This window comes from Ictidomys tridecemlineatus, chromosome 3, assembly GCF_052094955.1.
Source record: "Ictidomys tridecemlineatus isolate mIctTri1 chromosome 3, mIctTri1.hap1, whole genome shotgun sequence".
Taxonomy (NCBI): Eukaryota; Metazoa; Chordata; class Mammalia; order Rodentia; family Sciuridae; genus Ictidomys; species Ictidomys tridecemlineatus.
This window is the reverse complement of record NC_135479.1, coordinates 143,828,027-143,840,247: the sequence shown is the minus strand read 5'-3', so window position 1 is coordinate 143,840,247 and position 12,221 is coordinate 143,828,027. Positions and strand designations below refer to the sequence as shown.

At 37.9% G+C, this 12,221-nt stretch overlaps 1 protein-coding gene across 15 annotated transcripts in view; it reads left to right on the top strand.

Moving 5' to 3' along the window:
* The window catches only part of Kalrn (kalirin RhoGEF kinase), a 626,048-nt gene extending 618,614 nt beyond the window's left edge, over positions 1-7,434 (top strand). For all 15 annotated transcript variants that reach the window (XM_078044068.1, XM_078044066.1, XM_078044074.1 and 12 more), the window contains 2 exons: positions 2,557-2,695; positions 3,814-7,434. In XM_078044068.1, coding sequence (XP_077900194.1) covers positions 2,557-2,695; positions 3,814-4,359 — 685 coding nt within the window. In that variant the 3' untranslated portion in view covers positions 4,360-7,434. The remainder of the gene's footprint in view (positions 1-2,556; positions 2,696-3,813) is intronic.
* The last annotated feature ends 4,787 nt before the right edge of the window (positions 7,435-12,221 follow it).

Below are 12,221 nucleotides of genomic sequence, written 5' to 3'. Positions count from 1 at the left end.
AAGAAATTATAAGTCTAATGATTAAGACCAAGAGAGAAATGGATGATTTCAATATAGCATGGTAAATACCAGGAACCGTGCATTAGAGAAGGTTGCCATAGAAATAGAAAGCTATGTGGTTGGACTTGAGATTCAGAATAGATTTGTGGGGAGGCAGTGCCTGAGCTAAATTAACTGAATCTTGGTTGTGCCATGACTGTGAGTCTCCCCTTTGCTATTAGAATTGCTGATAGAGCAGAACGTGGTGGCGCACACCTGTAATCCCAGCAGCTAGGGAGGTTGAGGCAGAAGGATCATGAGTTCAAAGTCAGCCTCAGCAATGGTGAGGAGCTAAGCAACTCAGTGAGATTCTGTTTCTAAATAAAATATAAAATAGGGCTGGGGATGTGGCTCAGTGGTTGAGTACCCCCAAGTTCACTCAACTATCAAGCCCCCGGTAAGGAAAAAAAAATTGCTGATAGAACTACATGACCAGATTCCGAGATTCCGAGATTCCCTAGTCCAGATTGGAGTATGGGCTGTTCATTATTCTACAGCTCTAAGGTTAAACTCGGTGTCTGAAACTTCTGGTTGTGCCATGACTGGTTGTGCTTGGAGCAGTTCTACTGTAAATTTCTCCGTAATAGCTCCCAGAAGTTTGGCAGGGTGCATTTAACAAGCCCACTGCTGTACTCTATTCTTCCCATTCCTTTTTTTTTTTTTTTGCATATTGAGAATTCATGTATTTAATAACACAACAGAGTAATGCTACTAATATATAATTGTTTGAAAATTATATAAATTTCATTTTGTACATACTGATTACTGAACAAATGTTCCTTATCAGTTCTAGCCCAAGTGTTGATATGGAAATTTAGAATCCTTCCCTCCACTTGTTCTTTTCTTCTCAATACATGACTTCCAAGTTTATGAAGTTTGTGTATTCAAGCCAGAGAAAAAGGAAGAAACAAGGGAGACGCTCACCCTTGACCTTTACCTTGAATAAGAGTTGATAAATTTCCAATCAAAAACTAATCTTAGGTTAATATTTAAACATAAGCAGGGGTGTGTACTTACTTTCTAGTCACAACTCTGTACTATGGATATTCTTCCCGTTCTTACCCCACCCCCAATAGGATCAAAGGAAGACAAATGAGCTCTTCATCAGTCCTATGCTCCCGAGAAGAAAATAGAGGGAACCAGAGGAAGGGAATGAACTAGAGGAGAGAACTGGAAACTTGGCCAGAGAAGTTTCAGTTGTGGTTGAAAGCAATTTGTGACCCTGGATCAAGCTCCTCTGCCTGGGCATTTCCTTGGGATATGGCCCTAAAAGCCCAGGCACATTAAAAACTTTGGTCACTTCTTATGATAAGAAGACACAGAGTACCTGAAAATAGAAAATAGATACAAGTGCTACCAATCATGCTTAAATGCCTTATTGTCTCACTTTATCCTTGCACAATCCTCATAATGAAATAGGCAGTATTATCTTCTGTGGTAACTATTATTCCTACTTTAAAAATGGCATTCTTCCAGGAAGCCAAAACCCAGAGAGTTTAAATGACACCAGGGGTCGGGGCAGATCCAGGATCCAGATCCAGGCATGGCATGCTGCACTGTTATGTCTTCAATGACAGTCTTTAAAGTAACACAGTTGCTGAAAGGCAAAGGATTCAAAAAGAGATAAAGAATGCCAAGAACAAGCTTAGCCTGTTTTCCATTTTCCCCAACTAAGAAACTGACAAATAGGGATAGGGATACAGCTCAGTTATAGGGATATAACTCTCAGTTGGTAGAGTACTTGCCTTGCATGCACAAGGACCTGGGTTCTAATCCCCAGAACCACACACAGACACACACACAAAAAAAAAAAAAAAAACAAGAACTAAGAAATTGACAAATAAAAATGGTTTGTAAAACATATATGGCACTAGTGTAGGCACTAAGTGTAGGACTAAATATTCTGTAGTTAAACAGAATATTGCTGATGTCTTGGTTAAGGCTTTCTTTATTTTGCAATCTAACTTCTAAAAGGGATGTCCAATCTCTTTCCATGTGAACAATCTTAACACTCAATGAAACAGTATTTATTTTTTCTTTTTTTTGTTTTGCAAAAGTATTTTTAATTGATTTTTTAAAAAATAAATGACAGTGGAATGCATTACAATTCTTATTACATATATACAAGCACAATTTTTATGACAGTGGTAGAGCGCTTGCCTAGAATGTGTGAAGTACTGAGTTTGATTCTCAGCACCACATATAAATAAATAAATAAATAAATAAATAAATAAATAAATAAATAAATATCCATTCATAACTAAACAATATTTTTTAAAAATATGAAACAGTATTTCTTAAACAACTGTTGCATTGATTATTTCTCCAAAGCTCATGACGTTTGTAACTACATTTAGTTCTGAACACTACATTTACTCTGGACTCTAATACATGCATGTGTTGCAATATTGATCTTCACTTATAAATAAAAGAGATCTTAGAGGCTTTGAGTTTTCTACATGTTATTTTTCTGTTTCTTCACAAATATTTCCTTTACCTTTTTCTCCCCACTTTCAGGATGGATGATGGCCGGCTCTTAGACTATCTTATGAATCATGATGAGCTGATGGAGGAAAAAGTAGCTTTCTACATTCGAGACATCATGGAGGCTCTGCAGTACCTTCACAACTGCCGGGTTGCACATTTGGACATAAAGGTAATAAGAAATAACAACCTTGACAGTGAAACAGCCAAGTGCAACTTACCAGTCATTAATTACCCTTGAGGAATGCAAATTTGAATTCATTTCATTTACTTAGATTAGGATCATTTGGCTATTAAACAGAAATGAGGTTTTCCCACAACTTAGTGCATTATTTATGAATGAATGAGAACACACCAGAGGCTCAATGACATCTGAGGTGAGACAGAGGAAGAAGCTTTGACTTCCCAGGATAGCTTTATAGAAGGAAGTCCACAATGTACCCTTCTCTTTCATGCTGCCCCCAAAAAATCCTCTGGCTAGGCACGGTGGCATATGCCGTAATTCCAGCAGCTCAGGAGGCTGAGGCAGGAAGATCACAAGTTCAAAGCCAGGCCTTAAGCAACTTTGTGAGACCCTGTCTCAAAAGACTGGGGATTTGGCTCAGTGTTTAAGTGCCCCTGGGTTCAACCCCTGGTTAAAAAAAAAAAAAAAAAAAAAAAAAAAAAAGCCCTATTCTCCAAAAGAATATTTTCTTCCTTTTTTGATTTAATGCTGAAGCAAAGGGTAATTAAGAGGATATGATATTTGGGGTTGGAACTGTAGTTCAGTAGCTCAGGAGGCTGAGGCAGGAGGATCCCAAGTTCAAAGCCAGCCTTAGCAACTTAGTGAGGCCCTAAGCAACTTAGCAAAACCCAGTCTCAAAATAAAAAATGGGCTGGGGATATGGCTCAGTGTTTAAGTGCCCCTGGGTTCAACCCTTGGCACAAAAATAAATAAATAAATAAATAAATAAAGGCCCCTAATTCTCCAAAAGAATGATTTCTTCCTTTCTTGATTCAATGCTAAAGCAAAGGGTAGTTAAGAGGATATGATATTTGGGGTTGGGACTGTAGTTTAGCAGCTCAAGAGGCTGAGGCAGGAGGATCCCAAGTTCAAAGCCAGCCTTAGCAACTTAGTGAGGCCCTAAGCAACTTAGCAAGTCCCAGTCTCAAAATAAAAAAATTAAAAATGGGCTGGGGATGTGGCTCGGTGCTTAAGCACCCCTGGGTTCAATTTTCTATACCCCAAACAAACAAACAAAAAAAACTTAAAGAACTCAACTTCCTTCTCTTCTCCCTGGATCCCTGCAGCCTGAAAACCTACTCATTGACCTACGGATTCCAGTGCCTCGGGTGAAGCTCATTGACTTGGAAGATGCTGTCCAGATCTCGGGCCACTTCCACATCCACCACCTGCTGGGGAACCCTGAGTTTGCTGCCCCAGAAGTGATCCAAGGCATCCCAGTCTCCCTGGGCACAGACATCTGGAGCATTGGGGTTCTGACATACGTCATGCTGAGTGGGGTCTCCCCCTTCTTAGATGAGAGCAAAGAGGAGACATGTATCAACGTATGCAGGGTAGACTTCAGCTTCCCCCACGAATACTTCTGTGGCGTGAGCAATGCTGCCAGAGATTTCATCAATGTGATCCTACAGGAGGACTTTCGGAGGCGACCCACAGCAGCCACTTGCCTGCAGCATCCCTGGCTGCAGCCCCACAATGGCAGCTACTCCAAGATCCCCCTGGACACCTCTCGCCTGGCATGCTTCATAGAACGCCGCAAGCACCAGAATGATGTGCGTCCTATTCCCAATGTCAAGAGCTACATCGTCAACCGGGTGAACCAAGGGACATAGCCATCTCCCAGCCCCAGAGGTTTCACATAGAAGTGTGGTGTGAACCAAAGCAAGACTGAACATGTCTGTACATAATTCTGTTTGTGATTTCACCCATGCAGTTCTCTGAATTGAGAGATGTCCTCTTAAATCTCATCAGTGGTTATTCAGGGTTTGAGCAGCAGTAAAATCACCCTAAATCCAGGGACTTTCCAGAAGGTCATCCTGAAAAAAAAAAATAAAGATGCAAAGAGTTGCAGAAAGTATTAAAAGAAAGGGCAAGAAGAACAAGAATATTAGCAGCTATAAAATTTTAATTGTACATTCCAAAAATGAGTGGCTAAGTGGGCAAACCTTAAGCTCAGAAGGGTGAGTGTTATAGGTTTCTGACTTTGCTGAAAATTTACAAAAAAAAATCTATTTAACAGAAATGTCATATATGTCAACTATTCTGGTTATAATGACTTAGATATAGTTTCTTAATAGGATACATATACACATACAGTATAATAGATCCCATTCAGGTTTCAGAGTTTTATAATATAGAGTTATATATGAAATCAATCATAAGTAACTTTAAGTGCTCCAGTTAAGACAATAATTTATTTACCGAAGCATTACATTGTTTTGACTAAGCACAATTAGATGACAAGTTTTTTAGAGCATTTTATAAATCTTGTATAGAAATCTTTTACCAGAACCTGTGCATAAAGTGAAAGCAATGTTACCCTTTTGCAATCTGTGAATGAGAAGATTTTTTTCCTCTCAATCATGAGTTATTTGATTAAGATAGGTTCTATATATGAAATGCTACCCCTGAATGTACTGGAGGCTCAGAGTTCACCTGGTAAGAAAGCCTGCCAGGAAACAAGCCCAAATCCAGTAAGAGTTGTGGGGTTATTTTTATGTCTACACCTGGCTTGAAATAGGTAAACCGATACCACAGGTTCATACAAAAGGGCAAACAGAAACCTTTCTACAGTCCAATGAACAAGGTACCAATACTTTCTGATTTCTTCTACAACTGTAGAAAACAGTCTTCAGAAAGTTGGCTTGTTTTATTTCTAACCCCTTTGGAAGCTAAGGGGTGCTTACCAAAAGGAGGCAGCCATACAAGCCTTTTAAAGGCCTGGTCCTAAGTCCTTTATGAAGCCATGAAGCAAAACCTGATACATCACCTGAATAGAGCGTTGAGTTTTAAATGAGATTGCAATACCTATCACCACCTAGCCACCAATATTTCTCTGGACTAAAAGGACTAATTGTATTTTGAGGCCAATGCTGCTTTCTGGTGTATATTCTCCATACAAGATTATTAACTGCCCTTTTCCCTTCTGATGGGAAAACAAACTTGGGCTTTTCATAGTTTTTGCTTTTTTGGGGGTGAGGGAGGGGATTGGTTTTTGTGTTTGTACATGATCCACTTCTTGTTTTCTGGAATGTGTTTTGAAAATTGCTTTTATTCAGATAAAATTCTAAAAAAAATGTAATTCAAGTGTTTGTTCAAATCAGGTTAAATGGCATTTCTTCTCTCCTACTAATGGGATTGAGAAAATTAAAATCATGCCGCAACAAAGTGTAAGCAAAGTATCCACAGAGGGTCAATACAACTACAAAGCTAATTAGATGAAAAGGAAATGATGGAAACTAAGCCTGAACATTATCTATAAAGACACTTATTCCCACAGTGGAAATGTAGAATGAAAAATACTCATCATTCTTTCCCATTGGTTTCAAGGTCAGCTTACTCATCCACTCTCCACCTCATACCATCCAAGATTATAGACTTAAAAATTAGTAGAAAGTACAAGCAATAAGGCTAGATAGCACTTAATATTTGGGGGATTAACCAAATATATGGAAACTAACTCCGACTGTCTTGTTTCCTAGTTTTCAAATGGCCCTGGGTCACCCAGCCTCACCCCTCCCAGGGCTCCAACCCTGCCCAGTCTCCAGTGAAGCTGTTCTGTGTGTACACACATGATCCTATATGATACAATATTTTAAAGTTTAAAGTATGTTTACTAAAAGCCACTCTAATAAATATCTCTTCATTATGGGATGTAGCACAACAGAGGGAAGCCTGGTCCATAGGGATTATCATGGAATAGATTGCAGGATCTGAGCATTCCAAATATCCATAAAATGTGGCTTGGCCAGTTCTTTCCACTGTGAATAACCTGAATAAACAGCTTCCTTCCGAGAGTCATTTAGAGTTGTTAGGACAAGCTAAGTTTCTGCTGGAGAGGGGAGGGTCTAGGGGGTGCTCACACTGCTACAGGAGGGCAGTATTGAAATCCTGTGGCAGAGCTGGATAGTCAACAGAATGTTAGAGCCAAAGCGTTCATATTCACTTTTACATCTGAGATAAGATAATCCAGATGTGGGCTGCATGGAATCCACCCCCAAGAACATGTATTGGGAAAGACAAGAAAGGAGGGACATAGAAATGATAAGTAATGTGACTTTGTTAACTGGAGCCAAAGTACAATCATTAGAATAGAATGAACTTAACAGAGGCCCTAAGAGAAAGGGAGTATATTTTATATAGTTTGATAACTGAAGAAAACTGATGGAGAGGCTCCCTATCTGCAAAGCTCCTGGTCCCTTCCAATAGAGATAAAATAATGGTCTTGTTTCAATAATTCTCTATAGCAAAATAAGACAACCTGAAAATAAGACAACCCAGAAGATGAGGCTGAGAAATATAGTTTAGGTTGCTCTGTGGGCAACCATAGCAGGGGAGAAGGATCAGGACCTCTCTCTTGTACCTGTTTTGGCAGAGAGATTTATCACTTGGTAGCAGAGAAGAGGGGAGAAAAGAGAAAATAGTCCACTTCTATAAACATGGTAGTGCTTAGTAGGAGTGAATGTTCAGCTGAAAAATGAGAAAAACAAATGTTGGTTAAAGTCACAGGTGTCTTGCTTGGCTTACATTCCTGCATAGGGTTTAGAGCTTTTTTTGTTTTATGTTGTAGGGGTGGGATGCAGAATGAAGGAAAAGATCAGGGACAACCCATGGTCACTTGTAAGAAGTGTAATAATTTCCTACGTCTTTTACATTTGTTTCAAATTAAATACATTTTTATCCACTTACACTGAATGTGGTAAAATTTTTAAGAAAAAAAAAATTGTAATGTTAGAGTTGTCCTTCAGGTCTCTCCCAGCCATAAACAATCTAAGGGGGAGTGAAGGAGGCAGAGGAGAAAGCTGGCTTCGCTGCTTTGTGGTCCACAAAGCTTTTATAAATAGTAGTGCCTTTCAGAGGGGAGGACGGGAGATGAAGAAGTTCATTGCATTTAGATTTACTAATATTGCAGTATTTTTTCTTTATTTTAAAGTATGAAAACATCTGAATATAGGATGGGACCAGGAATTCTTGAGTTTCAACCTCAGCTATTCCAGATTCATCCTTTCTTACAGAAAGTCTTTTTTTTTTTTCCTGCCCCAAATATACCCATTGGTAAAATGGGAGTTAGGGGGGAAGGAGGGAGAACATTAATCTCTTACAAATATTGAGAAAATAACTATAGTTGGGACGTCTATAAAATACTTTGATTTTTTTTAAGTGCTACACACTGCCAGTGCTAAGAGTTTTATTGATAGTAACTTTGAACATTCCAGGTTTTCAATATTCATGTCTTTAGATACCATTTATGAACTCGTGAGGTTAAATCTTATAAATTGCTTTTAATTGGAAGTACTAGGTGCTCTTTGTCTAAATGTGATTTGGTCTTACCTTATAGTTTTGATCATTTAAGAGCTTATCGACAGAAAAGGGTTAGGAGAGCTGATGAAGTCTTATGTCCACACAGTTTTATCCAATATTTCTTATGGCAGACATGAAGAATAAGATGCCCTTTAAAGCTACTGTTACCTTCTCTTCTCAAAGTTTATGCTCTGGAAAAATGGACAGAAAAGAACCCAAATAGTCACTTTCCTTACTGGGAGGGCAGAAGTGGAATAGAATATCTCCCTATAACAATTCATTTCTTCAAAGTCTCAAAAGAATACATCAGAAGTAGCGAATTAAATGTGTAGGTATAGAAATGAATTGGACTATGGGTTCTTGGAGGAAATGCTTTGTATCTATTTTTTAGATAGTCAGGTTTTTTTTCAGGAGTAGCATATTTGTTGTTCCAAAGCCTCCATAATTTAGTTCCTGTGAGTTAGTCATTAATTTTTCTTGTCTATGTAGAAGAGCATGGAAATTCAGTTTTATGAGAATACAAGGGAGCAAATATGATGTAAATGAAATGGTGGTTATTTCTGTGCATTAACTAAAAATTTGTCCCATGCATTTGATAGAGGAGGAAATATTTTGAACTGAAAGGGTCTCTTAGTAGGGCAAAAGTGCAAACTCACCACATCCTTATTCTGGGTAGCCCATGAATTGTACTGGATGAGTTTTGGGGGAATGTAGACCTTATTCCTTTCTTTTCTGGGTAGCATCCCTTTGGAGTCTGGGTTTGGCAATCACATCATATGAACTTTCAATGAATTTATTTGTAAAATTGCATCATGATATTTCTTTGCTATTTAAAATGTAGGGCTCTTTGGTAAAGAATGATTAGACCCAGGGTAGGTTGAGGGAAGACAGATCTCACACGTGCTCCATCAAGAAAAAGGAAGCTACTTGGTTAATATTTATTTTCTAAAAACAATAAGGCTCACAAATGTTTCATTAATTCTAGAGGAGTCTTAAAAAGGGCCGAAATTTGTCAATAGCACTAGATATTTTTCATTTGAAATATTACTTACATGGAAAACCTATACAGATATAGTAGAATATAGAAAATCATAAGGCCATGTTTTTAATGAAAGGCATTTCTTCCTCATTTTCATTATATATAGAAGTCAGAGGAGAGAAATAAAACACTCTAAGACTATGTTTCATCTTTAAGAGACACTTATAGAAAATCTGAAGTTAATTCTCACAGGGTATTATGTTTTCCCATCAGCCTGTTTGAGAAATTCTAAAATGTTGTTGGATTTAGTTTTTATTAAAATGATGAAAACAACAATTTAGTCAGTTAACTTGTTTCAGATAGTAAGGTTAGCTGAGAACAGCAGGTGTGTTGGAAAAGTGCAAATAGCAATTCTTGAAATGTCAACTGTTTCAATTTAACCAAGTGAATTTGCTAGCCAGGGGATAACCAGCATAGGAGTTCCATCAGTACTTTTCATCAAGAACTGAAACCACATTTTGGAGTATTATGGAGACTGTTACCGTGACCTCAAAAACTATGGCTATGAATTTGAAATGAACCAAGTATACATCTTCTCTTACTAACTTAAGCCATATCTATCATCTCTGGTTTTGTTTTTGTTTTTTTTAACCCTGGTGCTTTTACTTCTGTTTCTGCCAAACTTCAGCCTATTCTATGGGGAAGGTGAGTAAAACTCGTAGTAGGACAAATATGAAGACTCTTAATCATACTCTTGAGAATGAGATCCTATTCAGAGAACAGTGATTAAAATGCAAACTGTTGGAAAATATAGATATATGTACATCTGTACATGTATATAGTGTATTATATGTATGTATATGTTATTGCTCATATGCAGAAATCTATCCATTTGCAGACAGCCCAGGTGGGTCAGTTCTTCTATTGGAACACCATTTAGGGCCATTCAAAACCACGAGGGCTAATTCGTGGAGACAAATTCCACTCATGTAGGAATTCATTTGCTGTCTTTTGAAGTCCACAAAGCCAAAGTAACAAAGTGTGAAACAGTGGGACCATCATTCAGTCTATTCTGTTTCCCTGGAGTCAGATGTATCTTTATAGTTGAATATTTATTAGTGGGTTTGCAAACTGCATTGGCACCTTTTGGTTTTGAGTGATCCCTTCCCCCCCAAATCTTTTGAGAATTTTCAGTGGGCTTCTCTGGCCATTCAGATAAAAGGCCTTATCCATAAGTGGACAGGTTTCCCCATAGGGATCATTACGCATATACATATAAGTACATACTTCCATCAGGCTTGTAACAATTGAGTTTAAATCACTCCACAGTATTGATAAATAGCTCTATATTTTCAAGGTGCAGAAGAATTCCACAGCCTTAATTATTTCAGTGTCTTGCTGGTCTGCCTTAAGTGTATCTTCTGGGTTTTTGGTTGTTTAATTATTTTTAAAATTTTCTGCAGTTGTTCATTTTGTATGCACACAACGTCGTTTTGTAAAGGTAGGTTGTAAATATTTTATTTGTAAGTCAAAATCACTCATGTGTAATGTTGTAAAGTGATGACCTGCTGTCTTGTTATTATTACTACAGTAAATGTTATAAGTTATGGATGAAACTTCAGATGTACATCTCACATGTTATGCATTCCTATAAATATACTATACTAAAGATACTATTTCTGGTGGTCTTTTTTACCTCCTAATTAAAACCTCTGTTCAAAGAAAAGTAATTTTTCTTTCCCTAAACATTTGAAAGCCTTTGACAAGCTGAAAAGTATTATTGTTATTTTTTAAATACTTTTTTAAGTTGTAGATGGACACAATACCATTATTTATCTTTATGTGGTGCTGAGTATTGAAACCAGCATCTCACCTGCTATGTGAGCGCTCTATCACTGAACCACAACGCCAGCCCTCACAGTATTATTATAGCACTTTTTGCCCAGCTTTTAGAAAGACACTTTTATGTCCTAGAGAAGTATTCTAAGGCAATTACTATCCAAAAATGCCAAAGAAGCCTCAGGTGTGCTGTCAAAGTCATTCTGATGTTTCCTGTTTTGCAAATTGGCAGGCCATTTAGGCTGTTATATCATATCTCACATGTTTATGCATCCTGGAGTGGACTTCAGGAATCTGGGCGTAGACTTGCAGACATGATTGGTTTTGAAAGCCTGCAGGTGCCACCCAGGTGCAAATGAGGCCACGGTAATACTGCACTGTTATCCTGCTAGAGTTTAAGAGATTGAAGTGTTTTGATAAGTCTTACTTGTCAATAACAACAAAAATATTTTAACATTTGGCTTCTGTTTCATAAAAATTTTATTGCATTTATCTGTAATGAGAAATAACTATCCAAAACATGGGCTTTTTATTTATTTTATTTTTTTGATACTAGGGATTGAACCTTGCTTTGCCACCAAGCCACATCTCCAGCCCTTTTTATTTTTATTTTTTAATTTTGACACAGGGTCTCACTAAATTGCTTAGAGCATTCCTAACTTGCTGAGGCTATCCTCCAACGATCAATCCTCCTGCTTCAGCCTCCCGAATCCCTGGGATTACAGGCTTGCACCAGCAGGCCAGCAGCATGGGCTTTTCACAATCTCTTCAGAGCAAACAGACATAGAGAATATAGAAAGGAAACCAGAGTCCAATTAGTGAATCAGGATCACAGGTCTTATGGTTTCAAGGACGATTTTCCTTAATCTAGGAAAAGTGTTGCCTTCTACACCTAATGGAAGACTTCTCTACTTTACAGGATTTGCTTGTAAACAAAATAATTGCTTGGGTTTTCAGATTGGCTAGCAACATTATCCTCTGATAACCCTAATACCGATCAACTCAATCTTCTTTTAACTCTCCTTCCTTCTTCCTTCCTCATCTCGTGTGCTAACACTTTAGATAACTCTAACAAAAATAAACAGCGCCTCTTCCTCCAGTTCTCAGAGTGCTGCAGAGAAGGTAATGAACAATTATCTACCTGCTAAGGACTTTATATTCTTATATGCAAACTGCTATGGAACTCTCGAGTGCCATATGCTGTGACATTAATAGGAGAAAATGATCCTCGTCTTCCCGAACTTCTACTCTGCTTGAAGAAACACCGGGGGACGGGAAGAGTAGAGGCATGCTAGGCTAAACATGGAGATAATCAAAATAACTAGTCAAGGGGAAGCTGAGCTATAAAAAAAAAAG